This window comes from Myripristis murdjan, chromosome 16, assembly GCF_902150065.1.
Source record: "Myripristis murdjan chromosome 16, fMyrMur1.1, whole genome shotgun sequence".
Lineage (NCBI taxonomy): Eukaryota > Metazoa > Chordata > Actinopteri > Holocentriformes > Holocentridae > Myripristis > Myripristis murdjan.
The window spans coordinates 19,963,827-19,982,952 of NC_043995.1; the positions used below are offsets into that span (position 1 = coordinate 19,963,827).

At 45.8% G+C, this 19,126-nt stretch overlaps 1 protein-coding gene across 2 annotated transcripts in view; it reads left to right on the plus strand.

Moving 5' to 3' along the window:
• The window catches only part of adamtsl4 (ADAMTS-like 4), a 33,058-nt gene continuing 13,932 nt past the window's right edge, over positions 1-19,126 (plus strand). For both annotated transcript variants that reach the window (XM_030071736.1, XM_030071738.1), the window contains exons 1-5: positions 1-373; positions 2,058-2,124; positions 4,039-4,661; positions 5,889-6,645; positions 16,641-16,743. In XM_030071736.1, the coding sequence (XP_029927596.1) occupies positions 351-373; positions 2,058-2,124; positions 4,039-4,661; positions 5,889-6,645; positions 16,641-16,743 (1,573 nt within the window). In that variant the 5' untranslated portion in view covers positions 1-350. The remainder of the gene's footprint in view (positions 374-2,057; positions 2,125-4,038; positions 4,662-5,888; positions 6,646-16,640; positions 16,744-19,126) is intronic.

The window sequence follows — 19,126 nt, forward strand, 5'->3', positions numbered from 1 at the left end:
ACACCAGTTTATAAGTAGGACCAAGAAAAAAATTGTGGCGTGCACGACCGAAAGAAAAGAAAAACGGAACACTTCCCACTCTCTAGAGTCACTGGGAGTGACTGTGACAGGACGAGGGGGGACAGCAAGAGAGAGAGAGAGGGAGAGGGAGAGAGAGAGAGAGACAGAGAGGGAGGGAAAGAGAGAGGGAGAGCGCGCAGAAGAAGACCTTGCAGGACTTAATCACATTAGTTTAAGGACTGCTCGGACAGGACCGGACCACCACCACCACCGAACTGGACGGCAGTAAACAATCTCAGTGATATCAGTGATCAATAGCGGAGTGAGAACTGCGCGACTCCAGGAGGAGCATGCGGCTCTGCTTACTATTCAGGTAAAACACGGGGCTCGGACGGCTCTGCCGGCCCAGAGTTTCAACCTGCTGCTTCTGAATGACTCCCAGTCACCTCACACACCACGGCACACGAGGTTTGCATACTCCGATGATCGGGCATGATGTTTTTATTAGGCGTGGATGAAGTACAAAGTTGTTTTGCGGCGAAGCTTTGGCTTTTACGCACGCCGCTGTACTTGTTGCGCACTGGGCGCTGCGTAGGATATATGATAGGAATTCACCCGAAGGTATTTCGGTTTGGGTTTGCTTTTCCCCTCTGTCCTCTAAAGGCTGATCTTTTGTAATTTTCTCCCCGTTGCGCGGCTCTGTCCCCATCCCCGTGGCTCTCAGTTTATTCTACAATGTGCCACTGTAGCGGCCAGGGAAACGTGGACGCGGGTAGGGGGTACTTATTTCGGCCTGAGCGGCTCTGTTGTGTCGGACTGTGCGGGACCTTTGTCTGTGTTTTTGGGATAATTGTGTAGTCTGGTGTGGGGAAGCTTCCAGAGACCACGGCGGTGCACCACACTGGGAAGAGGGGACCAATTACACTGACTGCATGTGGCTTGTGGACTGGTGATTGCGGTGCTGGTTTGTGGAGCGCTGGTGGTGAACGCTGCGAAATGTCCATCTCAACAAATCATTTAGCATTATATCCCGGACAAGGATATTATTTTGCTTTAAACCATTGGGAATATAACACTTGTTTCCAGTGCAACGATTCACTTGTTTCTGGGGTTTGTGGAAACCAGCGTGATTATATTTGAGTGAGGCAACTTGATTCAAGGAAACTCTTGAAACAAGTTGATTTGCTTTGACAACAAGTGTAATCAGATTACCCCGCTGATATTTTTAAAAATTGCTTTAGGAAAAACATCATTTTAAGGTGCAATATTAGATTAAATGACAGATGGATAGTTTTGCATTAAACACGGTGGGTTAACATCAGTCTGCTCTTTCTCCTGATTGTTTTTTGTCAGATTTAAGCTCTTTAACCCATAATTAAAGGAGACATTCAACACCATCCTCAAACCATAAACCACATCCGCTCAACATCAAAACCTCAGGCAGGTCAAATAAAAAGTACCTTTAAAGTAACGGATGATTTTGGATGTTGTGAGCAAATGTGCCTGCAAGTGTGGTAGTTATGTGTTAAAACCACATCCTCGGGGTGTGGACAGTCCCAGAGAGAGGCATACAGAGGGAAAACACGGCTGCTGTCTGAGCCCATTAGTTTGTTAACTGCCTCGCAGGCTTTTCCAGATTGATTGAGATGTTTGCCTCTGAACCTTGAAGGGGAAAAAAGAGACTGTTGTTCGCCCTCCTTGAGCCCACACGCTGGCTGCAGTGGGAAAGAAGGCGGCATAATGGCTCGGTAAAATACAAGTTAGGTCACTGGAACATCTGATAGGGCTCACTCAACATGTTTAACACTGTTTTTAAACCAAACGCACATAGAAGGAGAGAGTTGAGAAACATGACAAGCGATGGAGGGAGAAGAATGAAAGTCTGTGCGAGTCCACGCTGATTTCACGTTTAGGTCATGGAACAGCCCTAACCTTTTCAAAAGCACTTATTCAAGCAGCCGATGTTTTTGAGTCCTGCTCTGTGTTTCTCACTCCTGTTTCGCTCTGTTGTCTTTTCCTCCTCTCCCTCTCCCTCTCTCTGGGTTCTCTCCCACCAGGCTCTGTGTGCTGTGGGGTTTCGTGGCGGTCACATCCTCCGCCGCGACCAAGGCCGGGAGGAAAAAGGTGAGTTCTGAGATCCAGCGAGCAGGTCTGGTTCAGGTCTGGCGGTGCGGTGTTGCAGGAGTTTCATCAGTAGCTGCAGAGGTCGGCACCGGCTGCTGTGGGGTCACTGCTCGGCCCTCATTAATGGTCCCAGTTATGTGGCAGCTGTGTGTTTGATGTCACTCATTACAGCGGCACCCCTCCACCCCCCACCACACACACACACACACAGACATGCACAACATACACACACAGTCATTAGCCTACCCCTCGCCCCTTCATGTCTCTTGACTCTTACTCTTTCCTTTTGTCCTTCCTCTGTTTGGCTCAGATATAGGAACTTGTTTGATGGTGATGGTGAACTGGACACAGTGTATTAGGGAACGGGTTCTCACACTTTTTCATGTTCCAGACCCCCAAATTGACTTTCGCCTAGCTGCAGAGCCCCGTTTTGATGTGATGTGGCCCTATGGACACCCTGACATGGACAGATGTGTTGTTTTGTGTTAAGTGATGTCATACTTGAACACTTGCAAATAGATTTAAGAGTGGTGAGATTTAAACATAATGCCAAAATGATCACTCACACACTTTTTGTATCTTAAGAGTTTCTAGTGAATTATATGACAGTGTAATTAAACTGTTCCTCATTTTTCCTGAGGTGCTCCATGGAAGACTCCTAATGACCCCAGGTGGTCCCCATACCCCACTTTGAAACCCGCTGTATTAGGCCACACTTGCAGAAACGCATTCATACACAAGCGTGCGCGCGCGTGCGCGCGCACACACACACACACACACACACACACACACACACACACACATGTTGTTTACACCTGTTTCCTTTTTCCAACCCGCCAACAGTGTACAACCATGCATGCTTGTATTCTGTTTACTTGCACATTCTTACACACAAACACACTCACACACACACACACACACACACATGCATGCTTCATTCAACACACGCAGAAAGATGGGGGGAGAGAGAGAGAGAAGTGGAGCACAGATTTATGTTTTGGTTCTTTCTCAATGGAAACTTTTGTTCAGCTCTCGTGTTTGCTGTCCTGCCAACCAGGCCAATGCTTGAGTTATGAAATGAGAGGAGAAACATTTATCTATGGCCACAGAGGAAGACATCAAAGCCTGACCTGGCACCCATATACATGCACACGCACTCTGACAGCCACACTTGCAAACAAATGCACAGAAAAACCGTCTGTATCAGCCCTGATCTTCTGCAACACATTCATGACAACATGATCAACGAATTTGTCCATCTGCTCATAAGCTGCTGGCAGGTAATGGAGTCTCTCCTCAGTGTGAGTGAAGCAGAAAGGCCTCAGGATTTATTAAGTGTCTTCTCAGGAAGGAAACCCACGAGACTGCAGCTCATCAGACAAAACACTCAGCTTCAGTGAATGAATCAGTTCTTCCAGGAATTTCTGATTTTGCAATTGTGTCATTTTTTGCTAAGTCGACCTCTTCTTCTTTGACAAAATGCCAAGGCTTGCACTTTTCCCCCCCGTTTCCCCCTTTCACCCTGTTCTCCTTTATATCAGATAATCACTTCGTTTGCAGTTTTCACAAATCATCTGTTTTATCGCAATTGATTATCTAATGAAAACACTCCTTAACCAGTAGTTTGTTTTTTTGGGTTTTTTTTAAATAATTGACATAATATTGTTTGTTTAGTCAGTGCTTCACTGAAAAATAAAGCAGGAAACACTGCAAATTGACTTGTAATTTTCACAAAATACAATGAAAATAAAGCATTTTGGCAAAGAGTCACAGTCACAGTAGGGACTCCTGCAAAATCTCAAAGGACATGAATAAAGCTAACAGTATTAAACTGGTGTTAAAAGCTGTAATAGATGTTTTATCTTGTGTGTGTGTGTGTGTGTGTGTGTGTGTGTGTGTGTGTGTGTTTTCCAGGTGGCAGGCCGGAGGTCCAGGCAGGTGTTTGAGGCGGAGCCAGCAGAAGGGGTGTGGTCTGCCTGGGGGGAGTGGTCAGAATGCACTCAGACATGCGGAGTAGGCGTGTCGCAGAGAACCAGGAAGTGTTTACCCCCTCCTCCTCCTCCTCAGACCCCTGTCTTCTCCCATTCCTCTCCTAACTGGGGGGGTTATCTTCCCCGAGGGGCTGGAGGTCCTGTCATCTCACCCATACACCCCTACTATCCTTCTCGTTACCCCGGGCAACACCCCCCCTATTATTCCCCCTCAAACCCCACCAGTCACAACCCAGGATTACCTCTGTATCGGAATACTCCTGTTGGGGGAGGAGCAGGAGGAGGAGGAGGAGGAGGAGGAGGAGGGGCAGGAGTTCCTGTGCCGGGCCCGGCAAATCCATCGCCTCCTTTTTACCAGCCGGAATTCTCCCCGCGTAATCAGGACCACGTGTCTGTTTACCGCTCTCCCTACCACTCGACTTCCCATGGCTACAGTCAGCCGGCGCGGATCACCAGGAGGCCGAGCAGCCCAGGTGCAGTGAGGCCTGGAGGTGGCGGGAGCAGAAGGTCCGTCTCCACCGGTCGGGAGGGTGTGCCTGCAAGGAGGTGAGTGAGATGGGACGGATGGACACGGTTCCCACAGGTGACGGGATTTCAGGAAAGTCATGGCATTTTGAAAAAGTCTTTTTATATCCAGTTTTGTTCAGGTTATGTTCCCTTCACCAACAGTATTAGTTATAATGACAAACTTTGATTAAAAAAAAAAAACAAAAAGAAAAAACACGCAAAATACTTGTGACATTTATATAGATAATGGAAAGTCAATATTTTAGCCTTGGAAAGTCATGGAAATGTCAGGGAACTTTACAATTGTTTAGAGTGGAAGACTGGGCTAATTGAATTGCAACAGAAACAACACTGCTCTTTATATGTTGGCTTTGGCATTTAAACTAATAACGCATTTCATTTTCATACTGATAAATGTCCAATTTGCAACGCTCTATTATCAGTTTATGTAACACAGGGATTCAGCCTGTACCCAGTTCAGAACGCTTTTGCATTCGCTGTGTCAGGTAGGCTTTCCCTGGGAAAATTTTCCTGGCACAGAGGAAGTAATATGTTGAACGTTTCTGGCAGCAGCAACAATGGTATGTTTGGAATAAACAGAGGAGGAATTCATTTGCGAGCATGGGTTTTGCAGCGGTAACCTGCATGGCTGAACACACACACACACAGAAAAGATTGGTACCTACACAAACTCATGTTACAGCCACAGAACATCCAAATTGAGTGTAGCACCTATATACTGATGGCGGTGGATTATTGGGATCTGTGGGAAGTGTAGTGCAAAAACAGTAAAATTATGGCTGCTTATTTCCAAAGATGTCGCCAAAATTAGGAATGTATGGATTATCATATGCATTCAGGCGTCATTCGTTTGATTTAGCATTGCTGAGACTTTGTTATGATGTTCTGAATCATGAGAGTTGCTGGCGGTCGTATGCCCGTGTCTGCCTCTGGCATCTGCTGGCTTTCTGGATCATAAGTTCTGCTTTTTGTCATACACAGAGGCACCGCACCACACTCCCCCTCACCACAGTCTGCTGGCTCCATGTCTGATATAATTATGTTGGAGAGCTAACTTTCACTGGGCTGTATCTGATTGCTTTCTGGCGTTTCTCTTTTTCTGTCACTGTCTCTCGGCTCTGTATCGGCTGTGTTGTCCGTCTGTCTTTCACTCTTCCTCCCTCTCCTCCTTTTCTTCATTTCTCTGTCTCCTCTCTCCCTCGTTTTGCTCCTCTTTCCGCCTCTCTCTCTCTCTAACGCTCTCAGGTCTTCCACCATCCGTCCAGGCCAGTTTGGGTACGGCAGGGTGCCATTCTCCCTGCCGCTACACCGTCCCAACCGGCAGGCTCGCCACACCGCTAATGGTACCGACACCACAGCAACCCTGGCACCGGGACAGGCTGTCAGTGAAGACAATGCAGACGGCCCTGGGAAAGAGGAACAGGGGAGGGGGGCTGATGAGGAAGACAGGGAGGCAGGAAGGAGAGAAGAGGATAGGAATGCAGAGCAGGAGAGCAGCGATCCGCCCGATGCAGAGGAGTTGCCCTCAACAACCACAACACCTGGTAACACACACCAGCACGCAGACAGACCGCCACATGCACAGCGCGGGAGGGAGAGGGAGAGGGAGCGAATCCCGTCCTCTCACTCCTTTCCCAGCTCTTCCTCCACATCTGTCCACTCCAGCCGACGCCCCTTTGACTGGCACTCTGTCACCGCCCCGCCTCCTCATCCTCGCATCCCTCCTCTGTCCCATGCCCACCCCGCTGCCATCGCCCCGCCCGTCTCCTCCTCTCTCCACCACCACTCCAGCCCCACGCACAGAGAGAGGCAGCTGCACCCCGGCTTCAGCCCGCAGGCCCAGCCGCACATCCCCGGGCTGCACCATCCCAACGTCTACCCGCTGCAGCACCAACACGTCCCACACCTGGGGGTGGAGGGGGCCAGGGAAGGCGACAGAGGAGTCCCCCAAACCTACAGATGTTCTGGGACAGAGAGGGAGTACCGCAGGTGCTTCTCTCAGGTAAGACCCAGAGCCTCTATCAAGTGATTGCTCAGCTCAAAATCTTCAAAATCAAATTACCCTACCCTTAAACATGCACTTAAACCTGCACTTTGTTAAATGGTATTGAGAACCGCACCAAGTTTTATGTAAATTCTTTGCAAAGTCAAACTCCTCTTGTTCTCCCTTTCCAAAAGGATGCATCGCAGTATGGTGGCCAGCTTAGGACAAACTTTGTGCAAAGTGCTGTACCAGCCTTCCTTGATCGCAGACTTCTCCAATGCTCTGAATTGGATGCGAGCTCTGTACTGATCTGTGTTTCGTTATCTTTCTTGTCACATTCTTCTTTTTGACTTAAAATCTGGCCTTTTCAACTTAGTGCCACCACTTGTCTCGGTTGTTGGGCTCCCTTACTTCATGCAAAGCAGCAGGGTGAGCTTGAGTCCAGCATGAAGTTTTTATTGGTTGATATCATTACAACTGAAAAAACTAGCTCAAAGCACATGTTAGTTTCCAGATTGTTATTAGGTTCTGAAATCGTTTAGTGCATGTTGAGGCCTCAGGAGTTATTTCACCGATTGACGGGAAAAAGGATTCTTCCCCTGAGTTTACTGGTTTGCTTTTCAACAAGTGATTTAACCATCTCATCATGTTACCAGTTTCTCAGACCTCAGCCCACATGTCCTCTGTTCACCTCTGCTTTATTCAGCTTACATCTGTGTATAGCCTGCACCCATGCTTGTTATATATGCATGCCATGTGTTGAAGTTAGCGTTAGGTAGTTGTAAACTGAGCAGCTGAAGGTCAGGGGTGTGTATCTGATAGGTAGATCATTCTCCAGCTCCAACACTAGCCAGTTGTCTATGGGCACTCAAATGGAAACTGCCTGCCAGTAGCTACTCTGCTCCAAGTCTTTAACCGTGTGTGTATTCTGGGTCACGACCAGAATATCTGTTCTGCACCTTTACACGTGTGTGTCTGCGTAAGTAACCCTCGTGAGTGATTGCGCATATGTGCGAGCGCTAATTTGTGCCAGACACTTGCGTGTTTGTGAATGTGGGTGAGTCTGTGTGGCAGCATGTGCTTCAGCCTTCACGGTGTGTATTGATGTAATGTCATGTCTGGCTCGGGGCCTGCGGAGATGATTGGGGTTGTGACCCGCGCCATACATCTCCGAGCAACACACTGCGGGCTTTATCAGAAGAAGTGGGCGGACGGGCTGTACTGCCAAGTCAAGCAGCCAGACACAGGCTGGCCATGTCCGACGGGCCAAGTCGCCCTAGTCACACTGAGAAAGTAAGGTCGGCTGTTCAGTAACTCAGATTTCACTGAGACGGAGAATGCCATGCTTGATTTCACTCAATTAAACGTTAGATTTGTACATGCAATATTGAGATGGAATACCGCAGAGACACCGTTTTCTCGTCTCGCCTCCCAGAGAGTTTTTTTTTTTTTTGTTATTAGTTGTTTTTCTTATTATATTCCTATTTCCAAACACAACCACCAAAAAAAAAAAAAAATTAAACTGGAAAATCAAAACCCGCCGCCCCAGCCATCCCTCCCACCCGCAGTAATATTGAAATATTGTGCCTGACATACAGACAATTAAACAAACATTGTAGCAACCCCTCAGGCCAATCAGTGTAATTTTGAAAATGAGCAATTACATGCATCACTCCCTGTTTTCATCAAAAGCTGATCAGTGGCATCCGAGATATTGTGTGTGACAGACGGGCCGGTTCTTAGCCTTTCCCTCTTTCGGGCTCATGGGGGGACAAAAATACTCAGCTACCCAGAGTGATGTGTGACTGATGGGGTTTATTTAGACCAGCAAACCCCTTGACACAGGTCTGTCCTAAGTGAGGGCACAGAGGGAGATAAGAAGTGGTGGAGCAAACAGCGAGCACACACATGACTACACGTACACACTCTCACACACACACACACACACACACGCAGACTGGCACTTGCAGAGTGGAAGTAGACACTTGAATTTAGGTCCAGGTTGGCACTCTTCAGTCCTTGACTTCTTTCCCTCTTTCGACATTTTGGCAGCAGCTCTCCCTCTCTTGTTCTCTTTCATCCTCCCTCTCTCTTTGCCTCTGTCTCTGCTTGACTGTGTGTGATAGTCCCCATGTTAAAACAGATTTAGTAGTTGGCAGCAGCCGTGCTCTCTGTGTGCCAGCAGTGCTAATAGCAGTCCTGTGATGGCTGAGCCTGACTCATTGGCTTACATATTTACCCAACATTACCCTCTGCATTAGCGGTGTTTGTGTCTGCAGTAGACCGTTGGTATAGTTCCATATTTTAGTCGGATTTTTTTTTTTTTTTATAAGTCATATCAGCATTTTAAAGAAAAAAAGCTCAACCTTCTGATGAATGCGCAACTTTGTCCCAGCTTGCGCATGTGTGTGTGTGTGTGAGTGTGTGTGTGTGTGGCTGAGGGTGTGAGCCAGAGTGAGTGTGACACAGCGTATTATCTATTAGGCTGTGTTTGTCATAACAGCGAGCGTGCCCGAGGCCCATTACAAGTGTGATAGGCTACGTGTGTATGCGTGTGTTTACACTGTTGCATAGAAGCAAGTGGGGAACCAAGAGAGGGGACAGAGGAAACGAAAAGGGCAAAGGGGAAGAGTGCGTGCGTGTTTGTGTTTGTGTGACAGTGTGTGTGTGCTAGGGGTGTAAGGAGAGGAGAGGGGAGGGCAGGGAAGTGACGCAGTTAAGTAGTAGTGAAAGAAAGCACTGTTTTTAGAAAATCTGCACACAGTAGTGGGAGGGAGACGGGGGGAAAGGGCGAGGGGAGGAGGATGGGGAGGCTGCAGAGCGACTTAGAAATGGAGATGAATGCGGGTAAGAAGGAGTGTTAGGTGTGCGGCGCGGTCGAGAGAGCGAGAGCGCTGCAAGTGCAGGAGTAAAGAAAGGGAAGGCCTGCAGTAGCAACAGATGGAGCAGGATGGAGAGAGGAGAGGAAGTTTGTGTCAGAGGAAGAGAGGGATTCATGGAAAAGTGTGTGTGTGCGTGTGTAAAATAGACAATCACAGCGAGAGAGAGAGAGAGAGTGTGTGTGTGTGTGTGTGTGTGTGCGTGCGTGCATGTGTGCTCCTGCAGTGTAACAGGAGGAGAAGTTATTCTGTTAGAGGGAGAGGGGAGGAAAAGGTGGAATGTGAGGAGAAGTTCCCTGAAAAACGAAGAAGGAAGAGAGACACTGGCTTGAAGCAGACATTTCACAGAGAAACCCTTTAAAACAAACACCTCCCGCTTTGTTTCTCCTTTTCAGCTTATCTCTACCTCTTAGTTGTTCATCTAAAAAATATTTTTCATCCTCCTATCCCCCTGTCCTCAATTCCCTCCGCCTAACCTCCGTCTTTCTTCTGCTGTAGAGTAAATATTTAGCTAGACTCACTAACAGTGCATGCCTCTGCAACTAGTGAGGCAAGATAAGGAGCAAGTGGACCTGAGATGCAAGAAAGCAGCAATTCACAACATAACCTCATATGATAGATACCATCTAGTATAATGGAAAACTAAAATAAATCATACCATACTATTATACAGCGATACTGCACAAAAAATGATCTTAGTACTGTACCTTGAGTCTTAAAATGGGCTGAACCCAAAGGAAGGCGTTGAAGCGCTCTGTCAATTCTGATTTTATTGAATGTAAGCAACACCCTGTGCCCCAAGAGCATACCACAGGCTAATAGTAAACAGTATACACTGAGCACTAATCTTCATAATATACTGTTCTGGAAAGTGGTATGGCATAAATTCAGTTTACTGTGCCGTTTATTTACTAATTGATGCAAGATGTCCTCTGATGGCGGCTAGATATCCCCCGCCGCCTTCCAACTTCAAATTTTAAAATGGCAAGCAAACAAACACACATGCATTTCAACAGATTTTGGGGTTATATTGTTGGGTTTTGTGAACTTTTCCTTTCATGGCCAATGAGAGTTGATCTGTTACTTTTAAAAGTTTGAGATGTGAGCGCCTGCCTACTACATTTTCATACTTTAACACCGTGAACATACTAACTATACACTCAAAATGGTTAAAAAGAGTATGTTATATGGCCTGGGACAGAACACAGACTTATAAACCCACTCAGATCAACATGGCGAATACTCATTGGATATGTAGAACACATTACCATGAACACATTATGTAGAAAAAAAAGAAGCAATAAGGAATAGCAAAATTCATACAAAAGGTAGAAACAATCACAGGATGAAAACCCTTCACAGGTAGAGTGAATTTTGAAAGAATTATCAATATATCGTCCATATTCTAGGGGTGATATTTTCGTCATGGAGAAGAACAGGAGAGGCACAGTTCCTCGTTGGGGCCATCAGGTTGATCCAGAATGCCTCTCTCTCTCTCTGCTTAAGAGCTTGTTCACAGCGTCACCAAGCCTTTTAAAGTTTCTTGTAACGTGTCCCACAAACTCGGCTCGCTTCAGAGCTCTGCAACGAAAGACAGATGATCTCATCGCCGTGTCACCACACAGGCACTGTTGATTACACACTGCACAGGAAGTGTATTATTAATACCACCGACACGCCACACACAGCCTCAGCTGGAACGACAGCAGTGCTCTCTCTGTGGACCCTGACACATTATTATTATTATTATTATTATTATTATTATTATTGTATTATTATTATTAGTATTAGTATTATTAGAGTTGTTCAAGCTGATCTGCACGGTGCAGCAAAAGCAGATTTTTTTAACTTCTCCTGTCTTCTTTGCCCTCCCTCCTCCTTGCTTTCTTTTCATCTATTAGCATTTCTCATCCAGCTTTCTCTCATGTTACTTTTCAGCCCTTCCTGTAATTCCTCTCTCACTTTGTATCCCTTTCTGTCACTTTTCTCTCTCTCCCCCTCTCTTTCTCTCACTCTCGTGTTACATGTTTTTAAAATATGTGTTAAATCAAGAAATAAGGGATGCCTCCCAGTATTACTGTTCAATTTATGGTTTGTGGAAATATTTTGGGCTGTGGGACTGCTCCGCGCACAGAACAAGAGGCAGAGTTTGTCGTTTTTGATGCCTCAGAACAAAGCTGTGGTTTTTCTCTATTGACTTTGCGGTCGCGGCGTTTTCTTTCGTTGTGCAGCGTTTTCATGTCTTTTTCTTCCCCTCTCTTTTTGTTAATATAACCGTGCAACCTTAACCACGGCGTCAAAGCTGTGCTGAGTCTCGAACGCAAATGTCTCCCTCCCTGCAGTGAAGTATCAGCGCGTCCTGCCTGAGCGTCGGCCAGCGTGGGGGCCTCCTCCGGTCAGAGTGTGTTGTTGATGGATGAGCGGTGTTTCCTCTGAAGGAGCCCTGCCTTCCCTCAGGGTCAAGGCTGAGGCCTGGGTGGTGCCCCGCAAAACACCGGCACACGGCCTCGGTCACAAGATTATCCAGGGAATGTTAATCGCTGAGGGCAAACATACACATGAGCACACGCAAACACACTTATCTATGTCATATGTCATATTTTTGTGTGCGACATACAATTCATGTTTTTTTCTGTCATGTTTTAGTGCAGATTGTGTTGATTTATGGCTGCAGGGAGCGGCGGCCAGTTGTTTTGTCCATGTCAAGTTGTGGTAATGGCTCAGGAATGACCAGCCAGCCTTAGCATGTGTACAGTATTGGGATGATGTGGCCAGCTGTGCAGGCATGGACTTGCACGAGGGAATGACAGTGCATCTAGCACGATGATGATGATGATGATGATGATGATGATGACACGTCACCTGGGCTTTTCCCTGCGGAAACGCAGCTGTGGTGAAAGGTTCCCCCCTTTTCCACACCATCCATTCCTCCTCAAAAGTCATTAGTCTCGTCTGTGTGTTTGTGTCTCGCGTTGGAGTGTTATGTGTGGTTAGGACTTTGGCTCGGGCATGTTTTTGTGTGTGTGTGTGTGCGTACGTGCATGTGTGTATATAGAACAAAGCCCCCAGGCAGCCCCACCCCATCCCCCCACCCCAGCCTCACATGGTCTTATTTATTGCACACAGACTTTTTTCTCTCCCCAGCAGTAAAACACCTATAACTTTCACAGCTCCTGTACAAAAACTCACTGGCTTTCTCTTCACTTGTCTTTCACCTGCTCTGTGCTGTGATCCGTTTTTCATTCCTTCCCTCTGTCAGTTAATCACTCACCCACAATCAGTCTGTCCATCTTTTACTTGTCCTACATCTTTTTTTTTTTCAGTTATTTGGCCGATCAACAAGTCTCTCTGTGGATTTCAGTTGCAGCTGTTCAGATTTTTCCTCAGAACTGGTTCCACTGACAAAATTTTTGACCCTAACTCTTGGAAGTGAATTACCTCTTTAAAAAAAAGTGCCTTAAATACTTAGTAATACTCTTTTAATAGTTAATTACATTCACCCTGACAGAAAATGATCCCGCAAAAGTGTAATAACACAAGGATAGTGTAGACTGCACAAATGTAACTGGGTAAATTTACATATTTGTCATACTCATCATTGCATGTTCTTAGTCAGCATTATGTCCAGTGGTGGAAAAATGTTTTCAGACACCCTTAAAATTTTACGCAATCTCAAATATTATCATGAAATATTTGTGGAAAAATCTTTTTTGTGTTTCAAAAGGTGTGGCTGCATTAGACAGATACAAACAAATACAAATTATAGTTTTTTGTTTATCGTTTACAAGAAAAACTAACAAAACTAAATTCTTGACAGTTTAATCTTTATCTTTCTGCGTTAGGTTCCTTGTTGTAGCCATTTTTGTGTCTGAAGAACTTTCAAATGTGCTGGTATATATAGACACGAAGCTTGCAACAAAAATTGTGTCTTTTAATAAAAAGAACGACCTTCATCACTGGTACCAAAATGACCCAATACTCAAAATTTCTTATGTATTTTTATGGAACCAATCAATTTTAAGTTTTTAATGGATTTTTTAGGATTTGTTTAGTATTTTGGCTGTGACTGTACTAAAAGAAATTGCACTTGAAGACCTAAGAGTGATTCTTAATGCAATATTTCACAAATGCATGGGGTGTCTGAAAACTTTTTTCCACCACTGTACTTAGAATAGATTTGTAGTCGGTTGAGTGATATGATTAAAAAATCGTATTTCAGCTATTTTTTTTACCAATATTGCAGTTGTGATGTGATTGGCAGTTTTAATGGGAATCATGATTTTTGCTCCATCATTTTCATTTTCACTGAAAAAACGATTAAAGTCATGATTATACACCAATCATGTTTTCTTAAACCTGTGTCGCAAAATTTGTAGACTAGAGCATCTCTGTAGTACAAAACTTCATTTGTAATGTTTTTTTTTTTTTTGTCATATTTTATCATTAAGTCGCAGCTCCTGTGATTTGTATATTGCAAAAGATCATACTTCATAGTGACTGGCATAAAGTCACTGTAAAGTTAAACGCTACTTTAACATGTTTTTGAATATTGTATTGTGGTTGAATCATGCAGGTTCTTAGTTTCACTTTACTACCAAAGAGTGTTTGTATTTACTTTTTCAGCCTCCAGTCCACACCCGCCCACATTCCCCTTTTTGTCTCGCCGTCCCGCCCCACACCCCCTTATTCTCCCTCGATCACCCCCTCTTTAAAGTGTTTTGCCTCCGTAAAAGCCATCGCTCTCCTCTCCGTCCGTCCGTCCATCCTCAGCCCATTCAATAACTGTCACTTTCCCTTTCTCTCTCCCCACTCCCCCTGTCACTCCAGCCCTCCCTCCTCCCTCTGTTCACGCTCAGACACACTCTCCTTTAGCGGTTATGAGGAGACCCCCTAACCCTAACTCACGTAGTAAATGGGCCCACAGCAAACCCACCATCCTTAAAATAACACCGAGCTTCTCCCTGGCCCATGAAACTCCTCTGAACACACTGCTCCTTCTCTCCTCTGTTTTCTCTCCTCCCCTCCCTCCTTTCTCCATTCAGCCCATTAGCCTCCCTCTGTTTTTACACACCCTAAACTCTTTCGGAGGAGAATCCGCTCATCCCGCCGTGCTCACGCCATCACCAACGCATGAACGCACTTTACTCCTCTGGCATTCGCTCTTTCTCTCTTCCCTTTTGTCTCTTTTCATTTACTGCCCGTCTTCGGCTTTAGTGGAAACCTCTTTCTTCTTACTGTAGCATCCCACGTGTGTCTTGTGTGTGTGTGTGTGTGTGTGTGTGTTGTACAGATACACGGATACACATACACAGAAACTCTTCCCGTTTGAGCGTAGGGCCCGCTGTGTTTATGCCAAGCAGAAATATTTACAACCATTACTAACCGCATTTCACACACACATCCGCTCAGGTTTACATGGTTACTTCAAAACATCGGGTCACATCCGTACCTTGATCGTCACGCACTCTTAGGCACCCAAACACACTCTCATCCTCAGTGGTTTTTACCCAAACTGGCTCTACACTCTCATTCAAAGCCCTTATAGGCCCCGTTATGACATTTTTGCCCATAAATAATACACAATCAGTCCGTTTCAGCGGCGTGAAACCACAGCGGATTACGCCACATAAAGTTTCATGAGGTGGTTTCACACTTCACCTTCGCCGAAACAACAAATGATCTCGTGCATTTCTGGTGACATGATACCCCAAGGTACACACACACACACACACACACAATCACAGTCACAGTCACAGCACAAGTGTGAAATTCACCAAGTCCTGGCCACGGTATCAATGTGCTTTGACAGTTTATCTGTGAGAGTCTGTTAGAAACACTTTGTCGTGGGGGGTGGTTCACATGGGAACTGGCGATCTGTGTGTGTGTGTGTGTGTGTGTGTGTGTGGGTAAACTCTGGGTGCTCCCTTGCCTTTAGTCTCTCCAGATGAGCGACTTGGAGCTTTCCAGCTGTTTGTGACAGCTGTGCGACTGGTGAGAAGTGCAGAGAAAGAGAGGAGGAACGAATCGCTGATGAAAAGACGGAGAGGAGTGAAAGAGAAGAAGAGTGTGGTGCCGACAGAGATTGAAGTCACAAGGAAATTTGAGATGTGTGTGTGTGTGTGTGTGCGCGTGTTTGTTTCAGGGTCCTGAAGCGGTCATGTATCAGAGGTCAGTAAACTCAGTGGGAGACTGACCAGGGTGACTGTGGCCTCATAAAAGTAATGATACCTAATTCAGTTGTGTGTGTGTGTGTGTGTGTGTGTGTGTGTGTGTGTGTGTGTGAGTGTGTGTGTGTGTGTGTGTGTGTTTTCTCTGACCTCTTTTTGACAGCTCCACCAGCAGTGTAAAGCACTCAGAGCATTAGCTTATTTGTGAAAAGAGGACCCCAAGCTGGTGTGCGCTCTCTGTTATTGCTATACGTGTGCGTGCATTTGCATGTGTGTGTGTGTGTGTGTGTGTGTGTGTGCTCACATACATCCCACAGGACAGCAGCTAACCTCACTGAGTTATAGTCCGCACTCAGCCGAGTCGCGTAAGTCTAATATTTCAGCTGCCATTTAAGTGCAGGTATGCTGAAACTGTTTCCAGTGCACTGCTCCATAAGGACCAAGCCTGAACGTGCACAGACCGGACACACACACACACATGCACACACACACACACACACTCTCACATGCACACACAGTCACATTCTGTGGTAATGGACTGAAAACCATGGTGGATTTATGTGTGCGGCTGCTTCCAAAAAATCTATTATTTCCATATGCTCCAAATACACTCGCTCACTTGCCAAAAGCAGTATGGAGACCGTGCACTTGTGTGTGTATATATATATATGTGTGTGTATTTTTGTATGTGTGTGTATGTGTGTGCTGATGCGTGTGTTTGCATTTACCTCTAAGCTTATTCCCCCTCTCGTTTTATTAGCTGTTTTTCCTTGCCCAGCAGCAGCAGCAGTCCACCCCGCCCTCACCTCTCCAGGGAGTGGGAGAGAAACAGCCATTGGTTTAATAGCTGGGTGATTTCATATCGGTTCAATGTGCGGCACTGAAATTTGAATATGTTTTTCCTCTCTCTCTCTCTCTCTCTTTCTCTCCCTCTCTCTCTCTCTCTCTCTCTCTCTGTGTCCTCCAGGTGTGTGGAGGAGCTGCATTGGACTCCAGAGCAGAGCAGTGTGCAGCCTTTAACACCCAAGAGTTCATGGGTCGCCTCTACGACTGGGAGCCTTTCACTGAGGGTGAAGACTGAGACACACACACACACACACACACACACACACACACACACACACAGAGACACCGTAGTTTTGGTGCACAATGCTTAAATGTGATAATAGGCTTATAGTGAGAATTAAATGGCGGGGGGTGGTGGAGAACCTTTCAGTAATTTACTGTGTGCATGAAGACGACGTGCTCTGTTAGTGTGTGTTATTTATGCTGGTGTGTTTTTATTAGTGTGTGGGGAGGGTGAGTGTGTGTGTGTGTGTTTGTGATTGTAAAGGTCTCTTGGCAGGCCTCCATGACATGCCCAACCCACTGCAATCCCTCCTCTCATTGGAGCAAGCTGAGATGTAGCATCGAGGGTGGTACACCGATGGAGAGAGAGAGAGAGAGAGAGAGAGAGAGAGAGAGAGAGAGAGAGGGAGAGAGACTGGAACTCAATCTGCCTTTATTCTTTTCACAAGGCACCCTCCCTCCTTCTCTTTTTCCTCTCGTTTGTCCAACATCTCCCTTTCTCCCTCGTCTCCTGCCAAGCTTCTCCTCCCAGCTCTGACTAAGCACACAGATTCCTACTGAGTGAGATAAAGACAGAGAGAGAGGGAGAGAGAGAGAAGGAGCGATAGAAAGAGAGAGGGAGAGAGAGAGAGAGAGAGAGGTGAGGGGTGACGGGATGCAAGTGCTTCGTCACATGACCGCTGGGAGGACGTGGCGTTTGTGTGTGTGCGTGTGTGTCTTTATTTTTGCATGTGCGCTTATTGCTATTTGTTTGCTTTCTTGTTCGGTGTACAATAGTTCATTGCGGCACAGAGAATGTGTCTATTTGTCTTTGTTTTCCAATGCCAGAGGGAGAAAGGAAGAGAGAGAGAGAGAGAGAAGGAGCGAGAGAGAGAGAGAGAGAGAGAGAGAGAGAGAGAAAACAGTAAACAGAGATTTGAGGAATTTGAGAGAAATAGAAGAGCGGATCTGGGAGAGTAAGAGAGACGATTATAAACACGGGGATTTGGGGAGTGAGGGAGAGGAAGCCCAAGAGGGACTGAAGGAGGGAAGGAGAGGCAGCTGTGAGATGACATCAATAGAGTTTGTCATTGCACTTAGAAGTGTGTGTGGTGTGAATGTGTAGGCATGTGTGTGTGTGTGTGTGTGTACATGTGAGCATAGACAGATGCCAAATCTGGAGGAACATTATGGAAAATGTGTGTGTGTGTGTGCATGCATCTGTCTCTCCGCTCTTGCATGTGATTACTGTATCAGTTGGCTGCGTTTCCTCAACAGACACGCTGTGAGAACGTAGAGCTAGACTCCATAGATCAGCGACACCTCATACCCAAACACATGACAGATCTGAGGCAGGTGGCACGGCGACCGGACTGTAAGGACAACAATGAACAATAACTTTCAGTGTCAGTTAATCTATCCTTTTTTTTTTCAGTTTTTTCAGACAAAAATAATAAGACAGGCCCTACCAAGTTACAAGAACTCAAATAAGATCTTAAAATTCGGTTTCTTTCTTAGTCTAACTGGCAGACAGACATAAAAACCTGAAAGTATGAAGTTTATGATGATAAGAAGGACTGACTAATTGCTTCGGTGCTGCCTCCCTGCCTTCCTAAAGAGCACCGAGACTTACAGCCACATGTCTGAGTCGAAGTAATAACTTACCAGCATTTTGATATTGTTTGATCCTATCAGTACAGACCTGTTAACAGCTCTGAGCACGCAGGCGGATCTACATGATGGATGCTATATATCTGTAGCGGGAGTCATGGCCAGGGTATCGGCTGGAGACAAACTGTCTGCATAAACACACGGGGGCTTTCCTTTTCACCCATCGCCTCCATCTGCCTGTGTTTGTGTGTGCGAGAGAGAGCGGGAGAGATTATTGTATTTATCTTGAATTGAGCGGCTCTTAACGTTTTTCTGTCGGCTGTGTGTGTCCTTGCCCTCCGCTCAGAGGTTTTCTAAACTACTGTGTCCTTCAGAAAGAGAGAGGGGGGGAGAGAGTGAGAATGAGAGAGAAAGAGAGAGGAATTTAATAACAAATTTTGGTGAACGATTTGACCTAGATAAGCACCAGTCTGAGTTCAATTTGCTACTTTTAGCCCAGATTTTAGCACATGCAATAATGTAAGACAATTGTTTTTCTTCTAAAATGTGAAAAAACACACAAAAGAATAACTTCAACTTTATTTTTTCTTGAAAAAATCATTGACACAAAAAGTGGAAATTCACTGCGCTGTTAGATCACTACAACGCTAGGTCTTTTTTCTTTTTTCCTTCGAGAAATATGAGTGATTTGATTCAAAGCATTTCACATCGGTTCAAGCTGAAGTCAGATCGATTCATTCAGGGTTTTTTTTTTTCTTTATAAGGTTGAGTCAGTTGAATTGGCAGAATTTATTC